A 21,066-nucleotide genomic window follows, 5' to 3' on the forward strand; every position below is an offset into this window, starting at 1 on the left:
GACAATATTGTGGCCTCATATTTTAACTATATCTATTCTGGTGACAGTGTGTGTACCTTGTATTTCTCGATGAACGTGTGTAGTAGTAAATAATTGTGACATCGGTGATGCTCGGTTGGTTGAGAAATAACGGAATGTGTCATTATAATATTACAAACGGCAGAACCATTACTAACCATTACTACTAGTAAATTGCGATTTTAATTTTTATTTCCGTCGTATAAAACACAACAAAAATGAGTCAAAGGGATAAAATGTGATTACAGAATACAACTTTTTAGGAAAATCATACTGACCATGTGCTATTACTCATTGGTTGGTTTTGTATGAATAAACCAATGAGAGCAGTCGATTTAGTTGTCGTCATCAGTGTTGTCCCCCACAGTGGGAATACTGACTTGGTTGCATGAATTTTGGAGCCTTTGCTTCTGCACACTGTGCTGAACGCCGTAAGTAAAGTAAATGATTAAACCTGTTTGGACAAAAAAAATATACACAGTATTCACTCTCTCGTAGTGATGATTGTTCATATTCTTCACATACCTATGGCCATCCACAGGGTATAGCGTATCCATGTGTCTGATCCAAGTTGAACCATCAAGTAAATGTTGATCAAGGTGCTCGCTATAGGAAGCACTGGCACCAAAGGAACCTGTTTGTATGAATGGACAGAAAACGCCATCAACATCAAAAGGTGCTCAATGGGGTTGAGGTCAGGACTCTGAGCCATACCATGAAAGCAGCTGTTGTTGAACTTTGTGGTTGTCTCCATATGACGAGGACAGTGAAGATGAGCATCACGGTCACCACGACAACACAAAGTATGCTCCACCACTCTGATGCCTGCAGCGAGGACCCGGCTTGGGATATGAACAGACTCAGGATGGTGGCTAAAAAGACTGAGAAAACAAATCAATTAAAAACCACTCATTGTACGTCATTATAGTCATGGATGATGAATACTCACCGATACAAGCGCTCAAAACAGACACATTCTTTGAGGTCTGTGTGGTAGATTGTAAACCAGGGAAAAATAATCCACTGAGTGTAAATGCTTGTTTGGTGTCATTAGGAACATCATTGAGGTCCGCTTGGTACCTGTACAAGTGAAGACGTTGGGGTGGATCAATAAATGCTCAAAGACTAAATCGGACAGCTATTCTTAAGGGATGGTGCAATTGAAAAAAAATCTACTCCAAAAACCTTGTCAGTGATGCTTTATCTTACAGGAGCACTTGGTACGTTTTAGTAACGCTAGTCAACATCCTCTAGTCCAGGGGGGTCCAAATTGTAGCACATGGTTGTCTTTTTATTGCCCCGCGGCACATCCCAAAATTAGAATTTAACAAGAAAATAAACATCAAAAACCGCCATATTTTTACAAGAATAAAGTCAAGACAAAAAAGTTGTAATCTAAGTCATATTAAGTCATTATTTTTGCAAGAATAACACTAATATTCTTAGTTAAAAAAATAAAATTTTAGTAGCATAAAGTTCAAATATTATAGAAAAAAGTTGTAATATTATGGGAAACAAACAAAACTATTAGGAGAATAAAGTCAGAATTACCAAAACAAAATTTACCAGAAGAAAGTTGAAATAGCTGGGAAAAAAAACAACCCAAATTTTAAAAAACAGCTGTAATTTTACAAAAATAAAGTAAAAATATGATTAGAAAAAAGTAGTATTCTTATGCAAAAAAGTCTAAATTTTACAAAAATAAACTCATGATATTACGAGGGAAAAATAATGTCATTCTACTTACTAGAATCTAGTAGCATAGAATTTAAATATTAAAGAAAATATGTTACTTTTTAAAGTTAGTATTATTAGAAAGGAACAAATTCAAATCTTTTTTTATTAGGTTATACTATTGTGAGAATAATGTCAAAACATCTTGAGAATAAAGTCCTAATATTAGAGGAAAAAATGCTAATATTATTTGAGAAGAAAGCTGAAATATTTGGAAAATGAAAAAAAATGGGGAAAAAAGAGCAAAGAAGTTGATACTAATAATAGGCTTTTTTACCTATACATTATCACTAAGCTGAAATGCAGTTTTTAGCATATGTCAAAATATCCAGGTGGCCCTCGCATTCTTTCAGTTTCCATTATGTGGCCCTTACATTGGGACACCCCTGCTGTGATCTGTTAGTTTTAGCAACCTGCTCCATGATGGCTGCCGTGCAGTACAAATACCACATTACAAAGATGATAAGCATCATCCTGCCATGCACTTTGCAACAAAGTTACTGCATGTATGATGACTATTACCTTAATATGATAATGCATATGGCAACAAGAGTGTAGGCAAACAGGGTGCCAATGGACATCATGTCCACCAGTGCCTTCAGGTCAAACAATAATGCCATTATTGCTGCAAAATGACAAGCAAATAGTAAGCAATGTGATTTCATTGGCTTTGTATTTTGTTTACTTGTTGTTTTTACCTGCTACAACACCTGAAGCCAGAGTAGCTATGACAGGACTTTGTCTGTCACTCATCTTGCTGAGCAGGCGAAAGAGAAGGCCATCCCTCGCCATAGCAAAGAGCACTCGAGGCATAGGGAACATACACCCAAGCAGGCTGGGAGGAAAACACATAGATACGTCATCTCTACAGATAAACATGAGTGGCATGTTTGGTTGTGCCGTACCTTGTCGACAGAGCACAGAGGGATCCCACGGCTACAGCGTACTTTGCAGAACCCCAGCCCACATAGGTGAAGGCCATAGGAAGAGGGCTATTCACACTGAGCAAATAGTACGGCATCATTAGGGTGAGGGCGGCCGATACACCAAAATAAGCTAGGAAGCATATGAGGAGGGAAGCCACGATTCCAAGCGGGATAGCTTTTTGGGGGTTTTGAACCTCCTCTCCTGGGGGAAAAAGCACATGAAAGCACATGTGACCCTGTAGCTGTGTGAACGTACGATGGAAACCTGACTACCTGGTGTCTTAAAGAGCTGGGATAGAGAGTGGCTTGACACCTTACACACACAACAACCATACAGGTTGGATCGTTTTCGCTTACCTGTTGTTGCAATGCAGTCAAAGCCAACAAATGCATAAAAGCAAGTCGCTGCTCCTGCTAATGTTCCCTCAAAACCAAAAGGCAAAAAACCCCCGATGCCAAAACTCATCGTTTCATTTGCGGATGTTGTGTTTCTGTGAAAGAAAACAAGGACTCCATTTAAAAATCTACCCCAAAAACCTTGTCAGTGATGCTTTATCTTACAGGAGCACTTGGTACGTTTTAGTAACGCTAGTCAACATCCTCTAGTCCAGGGGGGTCCAAAGTGCAGCACATGGTTGTCTTTTTATTGGCCCGCCGCACATTCCAAAATAAGAATTTAACAAGAAAATAAACATGAAAATCTGCCATATTTTTACAAGAATAAAGTCAAGACAAAAAAGTTGTAATCTAAGTCATATTAAGTCATTATTTTGCAAGAATAACACTAATATTCTTAGTAAAAAAAATACATTTTAGTAGCATAAAGTTCAAATATTAAAGAAAAAAGTTGTAATATTATGAGAAACAAAACTATTAGGGGAATAAAGTCAGAATTACCAGAACAAAATTTACGAGAAGAAAGAAAAAAACAGTTTAAAAAACAGTTGTAATTTTACAAGAATAAAGTAAAAATACAAGTAGAAAAAAGTAGTATTCTAATGCAAAAAAGTCTAAAATTTACAAAAATAAACTCATGATATTACGAGGGAAAAATAATGTCATTCTACTTACTAGAATCTAGTAGCATTTAATTTAAATATTAAAGAAAAAAAACAAATTCAAATCTTTGTTTTAATTAAGTTGGACTCAAAAGGACTCAATTTACTTAATTCACCAACAAATTATCAATGTGTCTCAATATGTTATGGTAGGAAAAGAAGAAGAACAAATGCATACTTATATGCCATGAGGAGAGCCTCTTCATCGATGTACCAGTTGGTGATGTCCCCCTTGATGAAGCCAGCAAGGATAACAAAGAGCAGCACTAAGATGTTAACTGCTGTAAAAACCTTATTCACTATGGCCGACTCTTTAATGCCGAATGCAAGGATACCTAAAGAGGACAAAAGCACACACCACCATCATCATCATCCAATGCATCAGTGAGCACATATCAATTTGATAAACAAATCCAAATGCATATTTTGGTATATTATAACAAGTGAGGGGTGAGTAAACACATGCCTGCCAAGAGCAGAATAAGGAGAGCAGCAAAGAAGTCTGGGTAGGGAGCTAATCCTGGCAAGTCCATGGCTGCCTGTTTCCCCAGGGAATTGGCAATGACATTTCCAATCAGGTCATCGAAGGTTCCACTCCACGCTCGGGCCACACTTGATGTTCCTAACCACAACATGGGCATTATAAGTGGTATTATTAGGAGAGTAGGGTGGAATGGTAGGGTACAAACCACTTCTTATTGTCTGCTGTCTAATTGCAATGTTATAAATATCAGATCAACAAAATTCCTCACTTTCACTTTGTTGGACCGCTTGTTGCTAGGCGGATTCCATTGGTCACAATTATTGCTGTAGCACTTGTTGCTACGCAAATTTCTTACTCACAAAATAATTCCTTGGCACTTGTTACTAGGCAAATTTCATAAGACTCAATTATTGTTGAAGCACTTGTTGCTAGGCAAATTTCTTCCAACACACTTAATTCCATGGCACTCGTTACTAGGCGGATTTCATAAGACTCAATGACTGTTGTAGCACTTGTTGCTAGGCAGATGTCATAAGACACAATTATTGTCGTACCACTTGTTGCTAGGCAAATTTCTTTTAATTCCATGGCACTTGTTACTAGGCGGATTTCATAAGACTCAATTATTGTGGTAGCACTCGAAAATGGCTAGCAGATCAACAAAATTCCTCACTTTCACTTTGTTGGACTGCTTGTTGCTAGGCTGATTCCATTGGTCACAATTATTGCTGTAGCACTTGTTGCTATGCAAATTTCTCACTCACAAAATAATTCCTTGGCACTTGTTACTAGGCGGATTTCATAAGACTCAATTATTGTCGTAGCACTTGTTGCTAGGCAAATTTCTTCCTGCACACTTAATTCCATGGCACTTGTTACTAGGCGGATTTCATAAGACTCAATTATTGTGGTAGCACTCGAAAATGGCTAGCAGATCAACAAAATTCCTCACTTTCACTTTGTTGCACTGCTTGTTGCTAGGCGGATTCCATTGGTCACAATTATTGCTGTAGCACTTGTTGCTATGCAAATTTCTTACGCACAAAATAATTCCATGGCACTTGTTACTAGGCGGATTTCATAAGACTCAATTATTGTTGAAGCACTTGTTGCTAGGCAAATTTCTTCCAGCACAATTAATTCCATGGCACTTGTTACTAGGCGGATTTCATAAGACTCAATTATTGTGGTAGCACTCGAAAATGGCTAGCAGATCAACAAAATTCCTCACTTTCACTTTGTTGCACTGCTTGTTGCTAGGCGGATTCCATTGGTCACAATTATTGCTGTAGCAGTTGTTGCTACGCAAATTTCTTACGCACAAAATAATTCCATGGCACTTGTTACTAGGCGGATTTCATAAGACTCAATGACTGTCGTAGCATTTGTTGCTAGGCAGGTGTCATGTGACACAATTATTGTCGTACCACTTGTTGCTAGGCAAATTTCTTAGGGCACAATTAATTCCATGGCACTTGTTACTAGGCAGATTTCATAAGACTCAATTATTGTGGTAGCACTCGAAAATGGCTAGCAGATCAACAAAATTCCTCACTTTCACTTTGTTGGACTGCTTGTTGCTAGGCTGATTCCATTGGTCACAATTATTGCTGTAGCACTTGTTGCTATGCAAATTTCTTACTCACAAAATAATTCCTTGGCACTTGTTACTAGGCGGATTTCATAAGACTCAATTATTGCTGTAGCACTTGTTGCTAGGCAAATTTCTTCCTGCACAATTAATTCCATGGCACTTGTTACTAGGCGGATTTCATAAGACTCAATGACTGTTGTAGCACTTGTTGCTAGGCAGATGTCATGCGACACAATTATTGTCGTACCACTTGTTGCTAGGCAAATTTCTTTTAATTCCATGGCACTTGTTACTAGGCAGATTTCATAAGACTCAATTATTGTGGTAGCACTCGAAAATGGCTAGCAGATCAACAAAATTCCTCACTTTCACTTTGTTGGACTGCTTGTTGCTAGGCTGATTCCATTGGTCACAATTATTGCTGTAGCACTTGTTGCTACGCAAATTTCTTACGCACAAAATAATTCCATGGCACTTGTTACTAGGCGGATTTCATAAGACTCAATTATTGTCGTAGCACTTGTTGCTAGGCACATTTCTTCCTGCACACTTAATTCCATGGCACTTGTTACTAGGCGGATTTCATAAGACTCAATGACTGTCGTAGCACTTGTTGCTAGGCAGATGTCATGCGACACAATTATTGTCGTACCACTTGTTGCTAGGCAAATTTCTTAGGGCACAATTAATTCCATGGCACTTGTTACTAGGCAGATTTCATAAGACTCAATTATTGTGGTAGCACTCGGAAATGGCTAGCAGATCAACAAAATTCCTCACTTTGTTAGACCACTTGTTACTAGGCGGATTCCATTGGTCACAATTATTGCCATAGTACTTGTTGCTAGGCAAATTATTTTACGGTACAATTAATTCCATGGCGCTTGTTACTGGGTGGATTTCATAGGACAAAATCAATTCTGTGGCACTTGTTGCTAAGCAGATTTCATTTCTACATTGCAGAAATGTGTTATACCTATATTTTATATTAACTGAATTTTTGCTTATAATTTTATTATTAGAATTTGTACTTGTTTCAAGCATTTATTGTGAGATCATTTTGCTTATTTAAAGTAATATAAGTCCCACTTGGCTGTTTGAATTTCTAACTCGGGGCCTTTGGATATCCTGTCAACAGGAACAGGAAGTGATAAACCAAAGGAATTAAATCCAAAAAGACATTTGTCCTACAATGTGAATAAATTCTGGTATTTACCTATGACATAAGACAGGAGCAGGTTCCATCCAGTGATAAAAGCCCATATCTCCCCCACTGTCACGTAGCTGTAAAGATAAGCTGATCCAGTCTTGGGAACTCGAGCTCCAAATTCAGCGTAGCACAATCCCGCAAAGACAGAGGCTATGGCTGCTATCAGGAAGGAGATGATGATACTGGGCCCGGCCACGGTTCTGGCCACTTCTCCGGACAGCACATAGACACCGGCACCTAATGTGCTGCCCACCCCCAAAGCCACCAGGTCAAGGGTCGTCAAGCAGCGGCGAAAGTTGGACACCTCCCCTTCGGGCTCCAGCGGTTTCTTGCGTGTGAGACTCTGAAGGAAGAGCAGGATCTTTGCTCCAGGCATCCTAGGTTACAATATTACTAATGAATGAACATTTTCACCGTATTATTCACATTCTTATTACCGATATGGCAAATATTTGATGTAATTTTGCATAATTTCTGCAAGGCTTGGTGCATGTGGTCATTCATTCATTACTACAATGTTTCCACACAATGGCCAAAGCATGCACACACACGCTAAAGCACACAAAAACTAATTATATATAGTATAGCACAGGGGTGGGCAAACTACGGCCCGGGGGCCACATCCGGCCCGCCAAGTGTTTGAATACGGCCCGCCCAATCTTTCCAAAGTATTTCATTTAAACTCAACATACAACCTGGCATCATGGCCTGAGCCAACCTTTTGATGGTTTTATCAATTTCGTTTTTTGACATGGTCTGTTGTTTACAAAGTGCTCCTGAAAAAAGGGACACAAGCACATAATAATAATAATAATTATTATTATCAGATTATTATTAGATTATTAGATTATTATTAGATTATTAGATATTATAATTATTATTAGAACTATTATAATTATTATATTAATGCTAATTATTATATTAATTATATATAATATTATTGTTGTATATATTGTATATATAATATATATTATAATATATATATATATAATATTGTATATATATTGTATATATAATAATATTTGCATATTCTACATAATAATAATATAATAATTATTATTTTAATTTTATTGTAATTATTATAATATTTCATTATTTTTAAAATATTTAAATATAAATATAAAATAATAAATAATAATAGCAGATTGCATGACAATTTTACAGATACAATAATACCAGGTGGACTGTTACGTGTAAAATATATAGTCCCCCCCCCCCCCCCCCCCCTTCGTAAATTTAGTCATATCAATGCGGCCCGCGAGTCAAAAAGTTTGCCCACCCCTGGTATAGCAGGGTTATTCAAATGGTGGCCCGTGTGCCAGATTAATCCTGTGAATTACAGCAAACCGGCTCGGATGTTTAGTTCAAAACGTGGCAATATTTCACTCGTCATATAGAGCATCTTTGACTGGTGTTTTTGCAGTACGTACTCATATATAGAGGATCTTTGATCTTTGAGCATATTTTTGAAAAACAGCAGCATGCTCCTGTGAAATGGACAGGATGTACAAATACTGCTTATGATTAGATTTAGGACTTTATTCACATCAATATCAATTATTTTGACAATATACACACAATAAGGGAAAATTCTGGAAAATGTGTCGCAAAATAGGAAATTTCTTTGGAAAGTAATGCACACTAATCTTCCATTGCAAAGCGGATATTTTATACTTTTATGAAGACAAGGAGTCCCTTACCTTTCCAGCAGTGTCCTGCAGCATGTGAGTACCACCACACTTTCTGTGAGAATACATCCATTCCGTGTGGACTCTTCACAACTCTGCATTTTTGATGCATTATGTTACATTTCAAACGTACGTGCCATTTCTGGTGGAGAAAAAAAAAACAGAGCATGAAAGATGAATGGATTGAAGACAGTGAGCGACAGTCATTTCATAACATTACTGGTAGCCGATGGTAATTTGGGGTGTGTCTTGTCTTTGTGTGCAGACGATTAGTCTGAGGAACTGTCAAACATTAGGTTGTTTGATCAGAAAAGACATTTTACGTGAAAAAAACTGTGAAAAAGGTCAACACCATGCTAAGTAACCCTTTCTTACATCTCGTCATACGTACAGGATGTTCTATTGAGGATGCAGCATCAGCGTGGGGACACAAAGGAGTCAATAAGTTGTAAAGTGAAATAGTTTGGAGTCGAGACGTGTGCTCAGCAACAGATTGAGGTGTAGTTCATCAGAGCAGAAGGGGGACTGTTTGAGGAACCTAATGGTGCAATCCACAGCTTCTAGGGTTCTGTCCTGTAGATCAGCACATAAACATGCACATCATATCCAATGTAAAGCCAATTAGCAAAAATAAAAATACAAATCCAATCTAATCTGTTGTATTATTTAGTACTTGACTAAAACCTTCACACGCTTTCAGGAAAAGATTTTAGGGTGAGTAGCCTTTATTAGCTGAAGGAAATGGACAGGCCTTCTCCTCGTTAATGATTCATCAGGACCAAGAGAGCTGAGAAAGTAATTGTCCACTCAAGTCATTCTGCACTCAGGATATTTTGGTTAAACACCTTCAAACCACTTGCTTTTTAAATTTTTTAAATTTGCAGTATGAATATAGAGTAGATATAGTGAGCAGAAGGACTTGATGCGGTAAGTAATTTTTTTATTATACAAGAAAATATGTGACACTTGTTGCATAAAAAAACAAATTTTGTCAACTTCCACATAATTTTCACATTTTTAGTAATGAGTTTTTTTTCTTGAAAGTGCAAAAAGGTGAAGTTATTTATGTTTTGCTGTTGAATAGAGTGAATGTAGATTCAATGAAGAGAAGAAGTTGAAGTAAACATATGTGTGTGTGACAAAATTTACAGGGGGGGGGGCAGACTATATATTTTACACGTAACAGTCCACCTGGTATTATTGTATCTGTAAAATTGTCATGCAATCTGCTATTATTATTTATTATTTTATATTTATATTTAAATATTTTAAAAATAATGAAATATTATAATTACAATGAAATTTAAATAATAATTATTATATTATTATTATGTAAAATATGCAAATATAACAATAATATTATATATAATTAATATAATAATTAAAATTAATATAATAATTATAATAATCATAATAGTTCTAATAATATTATAATAATCTAATAATAATACTAATTATTATTATTATTATTATTATTATTATGTGCTTGTGTCCCTTTTTTCAGGAGCACTTTGTAAACAACAGACCATGTCAAAAAACGAAATTGATAAAACCATCAAAAGGTTGGCTCAGGCCATGATGCCAGGTTGTATGTTGAGTTTAAATGAAATACTTTGGAAAGATTGGGCGGGCCGTATTCAAACACTTGGCGGGCCGGATGTGGCCCCCGGGCCGTAGTTTGCCCACCCCTGGTGTAGAGTGTATAATATACTGTATATTCTGAAAGTGAAGGTACCAAGTGCAAAATGGGTTGCTGATTTATTGATTATCATTCATTTATATGTACTGATACGATGTACTACTGTAGCTTTTTGGTGTCTGGGAATAAGCAAAAAGGATATAGTCCATGATTGGATATGAGACTGTGAATAAAGGAGAGGCAAAGTGCAATTCTGAGGGTAAAGAGGTGAGAATATGGCAGCAGTTACTTCATTACCACGCCTCTGCCCCAGCATTTTTCCAGCAGTATTAGCGAGCGAGATGCAAGCAGGCTGCTTTAGGCTGTTCTCCACGGTGACTGGATTCAATGGCCACGGCAAGAGGCTCATTGGAGTGTGACTCCTCTCTTACCGCGTTCCCTTCATCACAACATTTGTGTTTCTTCCAACATTCAGATATTCTCTCCGCACTGTGAACATGAACGTCACACAGCAACACAGCAAGATCGATGAGCAGAGATAAACGTCGGCTAAATAAGATTCATTTCTGGTAGAAAAGATGTTATTTGTTCTCTGCTGTCTGCTGCTCTTTGGCTCCGCCTGTGTCATTTCCACCTACGGACCCCAGCAACGAGCGCAGATGACGGGTGATATCTTGTTAGGAGGACTCTTCCCCATTCACTTTGGTGTTGCATCCAAAGACCAAGACCTGGCAGCACGGCCCGAGTCTACACAATGTGTCAGGTGACCTATCAGCTTTTGCAAGGACAGTAATGTCCCTTTTTGAAGCATTTAGATTTAACGTGTACATAATAAAATGCCCAACAAGCACAATGGGACCTCGGTTTTCATAATTAGTTCCAAAAGGTCTGGAAAAAACCAATATATACAAAAAGTGATTGAAGTGATCCGAAAAATATGATCACAATTATAGAGAAGCTTTATACATTCACAAACCAATGAAAAAATTATTATATTAAATAATTATAATTATTAAATAATTATATTATGAATGTGAGTGTGAATGGTTGTTTGTCTATATGTGCCCTGTGATTGGCTGGCGACCAGTCCAGGGTGTACCCCGCCTCTCGCCCGGGGGACAGCTGGGATAGGCTCCAGCACCCCCGCGACCCTCGTGAGGAAAAGCGATAGAAAATGAATGAATGAATGATAATTATTAAATAATTATATTATGAATGTGAGTGTGGGCGGCACGGCGGTCTAGTGGTTAGCGCGCAGACCTCACAGCTAGGAGACCAGGGTTCAATTCCCACCCTCTGCCATCTCTGTGTGGAGTTTGCATGTTCTCCCCGTGCATGCGTGGGTTTTCTCCGGGTACTCCAGTTTCCTCCCACATTCCAAAAACATGCTAGGTTAATTGGCGACTCCAAATTGTCCATAGGTATGAATGTGAGTGTGAATGGTTGTTTGTCTATATGTGCCCTGTGATTGGCTGTCCGACCAGTCCAGGGTGTACCCCGCCTCTCGCCCGAAGACAGCTGGGATAGGCTCCAGCAACCCCCGTGACCCTTGTGAGGAAAAAGCGGTAGAAAATGAATGAATGAATGTGAGTGTGAATGGTTGTTTGTCTAAATGTGCCCTGTGATTGGCTGTCCGACCAGTCCAGGGTGTACCCCGCCTCTCGCCCGAAGACAGCTGGGATAGGCTCCAGCACCCCCCGCGACCCTCGTGAGGAAAAGCGATAGAAAATGAATGAATGAATTATAATTATTAAATAATTATATTATGAATGTGAGTGTGAATGGTTGTTTGTCTATATGTGCCCTGTCATTGGCTGGCGACCAGTCCAGGGTGTACCCCGCCTCTTGCCCGGGGACAGCTGGGATAGGCTCCAGCACCCCCGCGACCCTCGTGAGGACAAAGCGGTAGAAAATGAATGAATGAATGAAATAATGATATTAAATTAAATGAAATCAAAATTTAGAAGGCTTGGAGGGACGCCATCTTTGCCATCTTCATACTTTGAGATGAGTTCCTTCTTGAATTGAATAGTGTTTCTCACCTGCTGTATCAAATGCAGGATTTTTTTTTGGCCCCATGGTGAGTTATTTAGCAGTCACACTCAAGTCATCAACACATGGAGTGCTTTGGGCTCTGGAATCCACAGCATGATACAGTACAGGGCAAACAGACTATTGTATGATGACCAAAAATCTGAAAATGTTAATCGAAAACTGAGCCATAGAAAACTGGAGCGTTCGAAAATCGAGGGTCCACTGTACATTGAGCTCGATGTTGTTAGTGTTTTCTTAATCCGTGTTATGTTGCATCCCAGGTTTAATTTCCGTGGGTTTCGCTGGCTCCAGGCCATGATTTTTGCAATCGATGAGATCAACAACAGCAGCATTCTCCTACCCAACATCACCTTGGGATACAGGATCTTTGACACGTGCAACACGGTGTCAAAAGCGCTGGAAGCTACTCTCAGTTTTGTGGCACAAAATAAGATCGATTCCCTGAATTTGGATGAATTTTGCAACTGCACGGATCACATCCCAGCCACCATTGCTGTCGTAGGAGCTGCCGGGTCCGCAGTTTCCACAGCGGTGGCCAACCTACTGGGCCTTTTTTATATTCCTCAGGTAAGTAAAGGATATCCTGACTGTACACTTTATTCAGCTATGAAGCGTATTTGAAAATAATTGAAGGCGAGTTTGTTTTTATGTTATCTAAGTCAAGAATAAGTTTGTATTTTTTTTATCTGCCATTTTCAATGATGTGATTCTCAACTGGTGGGTTGTGATAAATTATCAGATAAAAAATATTTAATACTGTATACAGCTGACATCTGAATATTTTCCATCTCTGAAATGAACTTTGCACGTATTTACATTTTGCACTGTTGTATCTTAAGGAGGTTCTAAGTAGAGCTGGGAAGGTGAACAGAATATTACATGACATCCACATTTTTAAAATTGCTTACTCAAAATTATTTTGTCTCACTCCCATTTCTTCTTTTTGCATTTGCTCTACTTAGAACCTACTAAAGATCCAACAGTGCAAAATGTAAATTCATCCAATTTTCATCATGAGTGTAATTGTGTGTGTTCATGCTTTAAAAGTTTACACATGCCATTTAAAATTATAATAATGATGGGTTGCAACTCAGGATGTCAATATTGGTATGGAAAATGAGGCAACAACCTTACTAGCTCTGGTCACGGCATTTGTAATACACCTAGATATATAATCTACAATGACTGTAAAGGGCTGCCAGGGGGAAGTAAGGCGGCCTTTTAATATTTCTAATCTATTTATGACACTTCAGGAAGAAGCACACTGAGTCCCACGGAGCTAGCGTACATACTGTAAAGTAAGAAGAGACCGGAGCAGTGCTGAATTGATTGTATTAGTCCAGCATTTCATACTTTGCACTTTACTTTGTTCTTATATGGAGAGTTGTGCCACATACAAATGTGCATCTTTCAAAACTGTATGGTTGCTAGCATTATTTAATTGGATTCTTATTTGTGAATTTGTTAGGTCTAACCTGTCTTGCTTGTTGATAGATGGTAGAACATGTTATTATATTTTATATATGACTTGCTGAGGGTATTTTCATTTAGATATGCATAAAAACTCAAAATGCTAAAAGTTAGCATGGTAGTCCCAAAGTGTTAACGCGGTCCCATAGTGTCCCTACGTCATACCATGTGTGCATTTGCCCTTAGACATGAGTAAATTAGCTATAATGCTAACATGCTAATGGTTGTCATGCTAGCACCTAGCAAGATAACCTCAAGTACCGAAAGTGCCAAGGCTGTGCTATAACCTCCCTGCATAATGCCATGTGTGTATTTGCCTTTAGATATGAGTAAATTAGCTAAAATGCTAACATGCTAATGGTTGCCATGCTAGCACCTAGCAAGATAACCTCAAGTACCGAAAGTGCCAAGGCTGTTTTATAACCTCCCTGCATAATGCCATGTATGTATTTGCCTTTAGATATGAGTAAATTAGCTAAAATGCTAACATGCTAATGGTTGCCATGCTAGCACCTAGCAAGATAACCTCAAGTACCGAAAGTGCCAAGGCTGTCCTATAACCTCCCTGCATAATGCCATGTGTGTATTTGCCTTTAGATATGAGTAAATTAGCTAAAATGCTAACATGCTAATGGTTGTCATGCTAGCACCTAGCAAGATAACCTCAAGTACCGAAAGTGCCAAGGCTGTGCTATAACCTCCCTGCATAATGCCATGTGCGTATTTGCCTTTAGATATGAGTAAATTAGCTAAAATGCTAACATGCTAATGGTTGCCATGCTAGCACCTAGCAAGATAACCTCAAGTACCGAAAGTGCCAAGGCTGTTTTATAACCTCCCTGCATAATGCCATGTATGTATTTGCCTTTAGATATGAGTAAATTAGCTAAAATGCTAACATGCTAATGGTGGCCATGCTAGCACCTAGCAAGATAACCTCAAGTACCGAAAGTGCCAACCTCCCTGCGTAGTGCCATGTGTGTATTTGCCTTTAGACATGAGTAAATTATCTTACATGCTAACGTGCTAGCAATTAGCATGCTAGCACTTTTCAAAATTGTTATATGTGAAATGCCTCCAGCGGCATTACAGTTTCTTTGTTAGTTTGACCAAGCAGCTCCTTCCAATAACAGATTTAATTCATATCGGTATTGGTAATGAAGTGCTGGACAATACCAGGGCATCGAATATCGATAAGAAAGCCGTTATTAAGCATCTTTTGTCGCAACTTAATAACAATAGGAAAATGTGGGTCTATGTATTATGTTTCAGATCAGCTACGCCTCATCGAGTCGACTACTGAGTAACAAGAACCAGTACAAGTCCTTCATGAGAACCATTCCCTCAGATGTTTACCAGGCCACAGCAATGGCCGATGTGATCGAGTATTTCCAGTGGAACTGGGTCATCGCAGTGGCCTCTGATGATGACTACGGTCGGCCCGGTATAGAGAAGTTTGAGAAAGAGATGGAGGAGAGGGACATCTGTATTCACCTCAATGAACTCATCTCTCAGTACATGGAGGACCATGAAATTCAAGCATTGGCTGACAGGATTGAGAACTCCAGCGCCAAAGTCATTGTGGTGTTTGCCAGTGGTCCAGATATGGAGCCTTTAATCAAAGAGATGGTCAGAAGAAACATCACAGATCGTACTTGGATCGCCAGTGAAGCTTGGGTGAGCTCATCTCTCATTGCTAAACCCGAGTATCTCGATGTTGTAGCGGGGACTGTTGGTTTTGCTTTAAAGGCAGGACACATCCCTGGATTTAAAGAGTTCCTCCAACATGTCCACCCAAAGAAAGACAATCAAAATGAATTTATCAGGGAGTTTTGGGAGGAAACATTCAACTGTTATTTGGAAGACAGCCCTCGACTCCATGAAAGTGACAATGGCAGCACAGGTTTTAGGCCTTTGTGTACCGGTGAGGAGGACATCACTAGTGTCGAGACTCCATATCTGGACTACACGCATCTTCGTATCTCCTACAATGTCTATGGTGCGGTTTACGCCATCGCACAGGCCCTGCAAGACATCCTCACCTGTACACCTGGACATGGTCTTTTTGCAAACAAGTCCTGTGCAGATCTCAAGAAAATTGAAGCATGGCAGGTAAATCTTACATTTTATCTACAACCAAAGCTGATAAATACTTTGAACTGGAATCCAAATGAGTGTTTGTGCTACACAGGTACTAAAGCAGCTGAGACATCTAAACTACACCAAGAGTATGGGTGGCAAGAGGCATTTTGATGAGGGTTCAGCAAACTACACCATCATAAACTGGCACAGGTCTGCAGAGGATGGGTCTGTGCTGTTTGAGGAGGTGGGATACTACAATATGCACTCAAAGAGGGGAGCCAAGCTGCTCATTGACAAGACAAAGATTCTGTGGAATGGACACAGTTCCGAGGTACATGTAGTACAAGTTCAGCTTTTCATGGTACAGTAATGTGTTTCTACGGTAGGACAGGAATGGTAACATCATCTAAGTAAACAATGTGACATCATACCACTTCAGTGGATTAACCAAGCAAATAACTGCAGTGTTTAGCTTCGCCTCAGTGACAGGGTGTGGTACAAATGACTATGGTGCCTTTCATAGCTAAAAACACCTTGAAACACCTAAAGAACCTTGATGAGAGCAACATTTAAAGAACATTTCTACACAATCTCTTTATGGGCTCAAAGCCTGTGATTGATAACTTGTCATGGGTGTCTACTTTCAGTCTAAGTCAGCTGGGTAGGCTCCAGCACCTCCTGTTACTTGATCCGGCTATGGAAAGTGAATGAATGAATGATGAATGGGCCCTTTGTAGTGCCAGAGGGAACTATTTACAGTTGACTCTCACTTTTGTGAAGTGATACTTTTTTGGGTTTTTTGTTTTTTTTTTACATAAAGTTGTATGACATCCAGGCTCCAGTTTGCATGTTCTCCCCGTGTGTGCATGGGTTTTCTCCGGGTACTCCGGTTTCCTCCCACATTCCAAAAACATGCTAGGTTAATTGGTGACTCCAAATTGTCCATAGGTATGAATGTGAGTGTGAATGGTTGTTTGTCTATATGTGCCCTGTGATTGGCTGGCGACCAGTCCAGGGTGTACCCCGCCTCCAGCTCCAGCATGCCCACAACCCTAGTGAGGATGAGTGGTACAGAAAATAGATGGATGGATGTATAACATCCCCATCGGCAGTGTAGTGCATCACTGGTGACTTGGTAACATTACTAAGTTAGTTCTGGTCGGATTGATCTGGTTGGTAATGAGGAAACGTAATTCTGGTTAGTTACTGTGGTTACTTGAGTAAAGAGTTTAGCTTCTCAAACCAACATCTCAAACCAAAAAAATCGGATCTCACAATCCTGTTGTGTTACTTTCTCTCTTGTGTTGTATCACTGCATGCTGTCGCCTGTCCATTGTTGTGTATGTGGTGAAGATGGCTGCGACACTCGCATCTTTCACTGCTTTGGGACATATATAGTAAAGTCTCGTTATATCGATATTCTCGGGAGTCGGAAAAAATACCGATATAACCGGACTATCCATATATCCGATCCTGCGCCGAACTGCATTAAAAGTGGGCAATAATGCACTCGACATTGTTCTATAGTATAGAACACGGCGAATGGCTGCTTCCAGTCAACTTTATTTTTCACACTTCCACCACCAGAGCGCAGCACACACACCGATTCCCGCACTTCCTGGTTCACAGGTCATGCTCAACCCGCCCCACATAGCTGGCCAAACACATGCCTGTATAGAATCTATACACACGAGAGAAACCACGAACGCCAGCATGTACATATGAAAAACAGTGATTATTGCAAGCGATAAAAAGATATCTGAATACAACACAATTAAATACATGTATTTGTACACTTGTGTCTTCGTTGGAATAGGTGTGTATGCTATGTCAGTTGGTTCTTCTGTTGCAGGCATGTGTTTGGCCAGCTATGTGGGGCGGGTTGAGCATGACCTGTGAACCAGGAAGTGCGGGAATCGGTGTGTGTGCTGCACTCTGGTGGTGGAAGTGTGAAAAATAAAGTTGACTGGAAGCAGCCGTTTGCCGTGTTCTTTTTTGGTATTGAAATCCTTAAGCAAAGATTGATTTAAGCTGCTTTTATATCGATATAAGCAGACCAAATTGGCTGGCGGGAGATGAAAAGGGCATCGTAGTAACCGGATTATCATAATAACCGTGTATCGTACTAACGGAACTAATTATATCATAAAAGACTAGAAATTTGCCGGGAAATGAAAATAGTATCGTAATAAGTAGTAATTCGTTATAACCGATATCGATATAACGAGACTTTACTGTATATGTAAACAAGATGGCGGCGACGCTCATGTAATGACACCATCACCAAGTAGCCGGAATAGATGACAGTGTACAAAAACTATTTTTTGGAAATAATTTTCATACGACTGTAATATGTTCAGGATGGGGCCTTGCTTTCTCTGATGTCATACTTTGTCCAGGTGCCCTTCTCCAACTGCAGTGAGGACTGTGAACCTGGCACCAGAAAGGGCATCATAGACAGTATGCCCATGTGCTGCTTTGAGTGCACCGAGTGCTCGGATGGAGAGTACAGTAACCACAAAGGTACGTTACAGCCGATGACGTTGGATGTGTCATAAAAATGTTGTTCTAATAGTCATCTTATTGTTCACACAGATGCCAGTATTTGCACTAAGTGTCCCAATAACTCCTGGTCCAGTGGTAATCACACCTTCTGCTTCTTAAAGGAAATTGAGTTCCTCTCCTGGACTGAACCATTCGGAATAGCTTTGACCATATGTGCAGTACTGGGTGTCATATTGACAGTTTTTGTAATGGGAGTGTTTGTTAAATTCCGCAACACGCCCATAGTGAAGGCCACAAACCGAGAACTGTCTTACTTGCTGCTCTTCTCGCTCATTTGTTGCTTCTCCAGCTCGCTCATCTTCATCGGAGAGCCACACGATTGGATGTGCCGTTTGCGTCAGCCAGCTTTTGGCATCAGTTTTGTACTTTGCATTTCTTGTGTCCTTGTCAAAACCAACAGAGTGCTTTTGGTGTTTGAGGCCAAAATCCCGACAAGTTTCCAGCGTAAATGGTGGGGGTTGAACCTGCAGTTCCTCCTGGTGTTTCTCTTCACCTTTGTCCAGGTCATGATATGTGTGGTGTGGCTTTACAACGCCCCCCCTTCCAGTTATATGAACCATGACATCGACGAGATCATTTTCATCACTTGCAACGAGGGCTCTGAGATGGCTCTTGCCTTTCTCATTGGCTACACCTGCGTCCTGGCGGCTATCTGCTTCTTCTTTGCATTTAAATCCCGTAAACTTCCAGAAAACTTCACAGAAGCCAAGTTCATCACTTTTAGCATGCTTATATTCTTCATCGTTTGGATCTCCTTCATCCCCGCCTACTTCAGCACTTACGGCAAGTTTGTTTCAGCAGTGGAAGTCATCGCAATTCTGGCATCCAGCTTTGGCGTGCTGGCCTGTATCTTTTTCAACAAGGTATACATTATCATCCTCAAGCCCTCCAGGAACACCATCGAGGAAGTCAGGTGCAGCACGGCGGCCCACGCCTTCAAGGTGGCCGCCAAAGCCACGCTCAAACATGGCACGGTGTCCACGAAAAAGTCCGGCAGCATCGGGGGATCATCCGCCTCTTCCCCGTCGTCCTCCATCAGCCTCAAGACAAATGGTGATGGCGGCGAGACACCTTCTGGGAGGCACAAGCCGAGGGTGAGCTTTGGCAGCGGGACAGTCATGTTGTCTTTGAGCTTTGAGGAATCCAGGAGGAGTTCTTTGATTTGATAGTCGAACTTTTACATATTTTACCTTGGACTTTAAGTAATGTCATCATCTCTAATGTGCTTGTTTGAACTAATGTAATATTTGACACGATATTCATACATATTTTGTATTCACATTTGTTTATGATTACATAGGGATGTCCATAATCTGTCTCGGGAACACTTATGGACACTTTATTTTTTAATTTGCCTGCTATAATACTGTACACATTAAATTAAATGCACCATAACGTTATGATGGAGGATTTTCACTCCAAAAAAATGACAAGATATCCAACTGACACTAATAACTATTTTCTAGTTTAATAGAGAAAATGTGAAGAAAATATCAATAGTTAGCTGAGGTCTAGCTGTAATTTGTTGTCATAGCAAAGGGAACTTGGGAAGCCCTGAAAAAATGATGTTCTACCAATATTTCAATAAAAATGTCCATTATAACAGTGATGTTGCCAAAGTCTGAAGAGAATTTGTGAATTTGGAGTGTTTCTTGTTTTATTTTTGCACATCACTCTTTATTTGCTTATGTCGAGTATGTGACCAAAGCAAACAGTGCAGATGTTTCTCACGTGTAAATGCTATTCAGACTATGGGCCTACAGTAAGCGGCTGTGACGTAAACACACATGCAGTAGGAGCACCTTTACGGATGGCACTATTTGTTTAAAGCCAGAAAGCAAACGTGGATCATTTCCTGTGTGACTTACCCGAGAAGCTTGTTTGTTTTGGGTGAAACAAATTATTACAGTACAATGACACAGGTTTGAATTATATGGCTGTGTCAATTCCTTTGTATTCATGTTAGTAGTTACTTGTATTAACACAAAATTTGAAGTTAATTCAAAATATTAAGCATCATGTATAGAACAATTCTATCATTTTACTGTATGAATCATGTCGCGGTCTAAAAAAAAAAAACTTTTGCTGAAGCTTTATTTATTGTCGTGCAAAAAGAGACTGAAATGTTTTGTAAGGGTGACACGCTGGGACTGTCAGGGTCATAGTTGACCTAAAAGAGGCTGAGAAGCAGCTGTATAAAGAGCCTCTACACATGTGGATGTCCAGTAGAGACCAGCATGGTGTCCACATCTGATCTGTTGTGTGGAAGCAGACGTTTAAAGACATTTAATTCATGTCAGTCCTTGTTATTAATTAAGAGCTTAATATATAATAGAATAATAGAATGAAATTCCAACACATGCTAAAATTACTTTTGCGTTTTATTTTGAAAATAATACATCGGAAAAAACGCAGTTACTGTACTTCCTAACTATTGAGGTTTTCAAAACAAAATTAGGCAAAATATAAAATTCTCCGGAATAGCTACTACAAAGTTGAACATACCGTTTTGGCTTGTCAGGTAATTACATTTTATATCAATA

The 21,066-nt window shown here is 39.5% G+C and overlaps 2 protein-coding genes across 2 annotated transcripts in view; one reads left to right on the forward strand and one right to left on the reverse strand.

Moving 5' to 3' along the window:
• Positions 1 to 21,066, reverse strand: part of LOC131138741 (cationic amino acid transporter 2) — a 108,417-nt gene that overhangs the window by 14,508 nt on the left and 72,843 nt on the right. The window contains exons 3-15 of the mRNA XM_078787597.1: positions 9,104 to 9,285; positions 8,725 to 8,854; positions 7,031 to 7,401; positions 4,203 to 4,358; positions 3,915 to 4,071; positions 3,036 to 3,169; positions 2,658 to 2,880; positions 2,451 to 2,587; positions 2,275 to 2,377; positions 968 to 1,098; positions 733 to 899; positions 544 to 652; positions 297 to 472 (exon numbers count right to left, since the gene is read on the reverse strand). Coding sequence (XP_078643723.1) covers positions 354 to 472; positions 544 to 652; positions 733 to 899; positions 968 to 1,098; positions 2,275 to 2,377; positions 2,451 to 2,587; positions 2,658 to 2,880; positions 3,036 to 3,169; positions 3,915 to 4,071; positions 4,203 to 4,358; positions 7,031 to 7,401; positions 8,725 to 8,813 — 1,896 coding nt within the window. The 5' untranslated portion in view covers positions 8,814 to 8,854; positions 9,104 to 9,285 and the 3' untranslated portion in view covers positions 297 to 353. The remainder of the gene's footprint in view (positions 1 to 296; positions 473 to 543; positions 653 to 732; positions 900 to 967; positions 1,099 to 2,274; positions 2,378 to 2,450; positions 2,588 to 2,657; positions 2,881 to 3,035; positions 3,170 to 3,914; positions 4,072 to 4,202; positions 4,359 to 7,030; positions 7,402 to 8,724; positions 8,855 to 9,103; positions 9,286 to 21,066) is intronic.
• Positions 10,996 to 19,812, forward strand: casr (calcium-sensing receptor). The gene is made up of 6 exons (XM_058087938.2): positions 10,996 to 11,114; positions 12,667 to 12,973; positions 15,149 to 15,988; positions 16,068 to 16,289; positions 18,358 to 18,481; positions 18,554 to 19,812. Exons 1-6 carry the CDS (start codon positions 11,011 to 11,013, stop codon positions 19,687 to 19,689), a joined length of 2,733 nt encoding a protein of 910 aa, XP_057943921.2. The 5' UTR covers positions 10,996 to 11,010; the 3' UTR covers positions 19,690 to 19,812.

The sequence above is a fragment of the Doryrhamphus excisus genome, linkage group LG21 (assembly GCF_037039965.1).
Source record: "Doryrhamphus excisus strain RoL-2023G ecotype Guam linkage group LG21, RoL_Dexc_Guam_v1.1, whole genome shotgun sequence".
NCBI classification, from domain to species: domain Eukaryota; kingdom Metazoa; phylum Chordata; class Actinopteri; order Syngnathiformes; family Syngnathidae; genus Doryrhamphus; species Doryrhamphus excisus.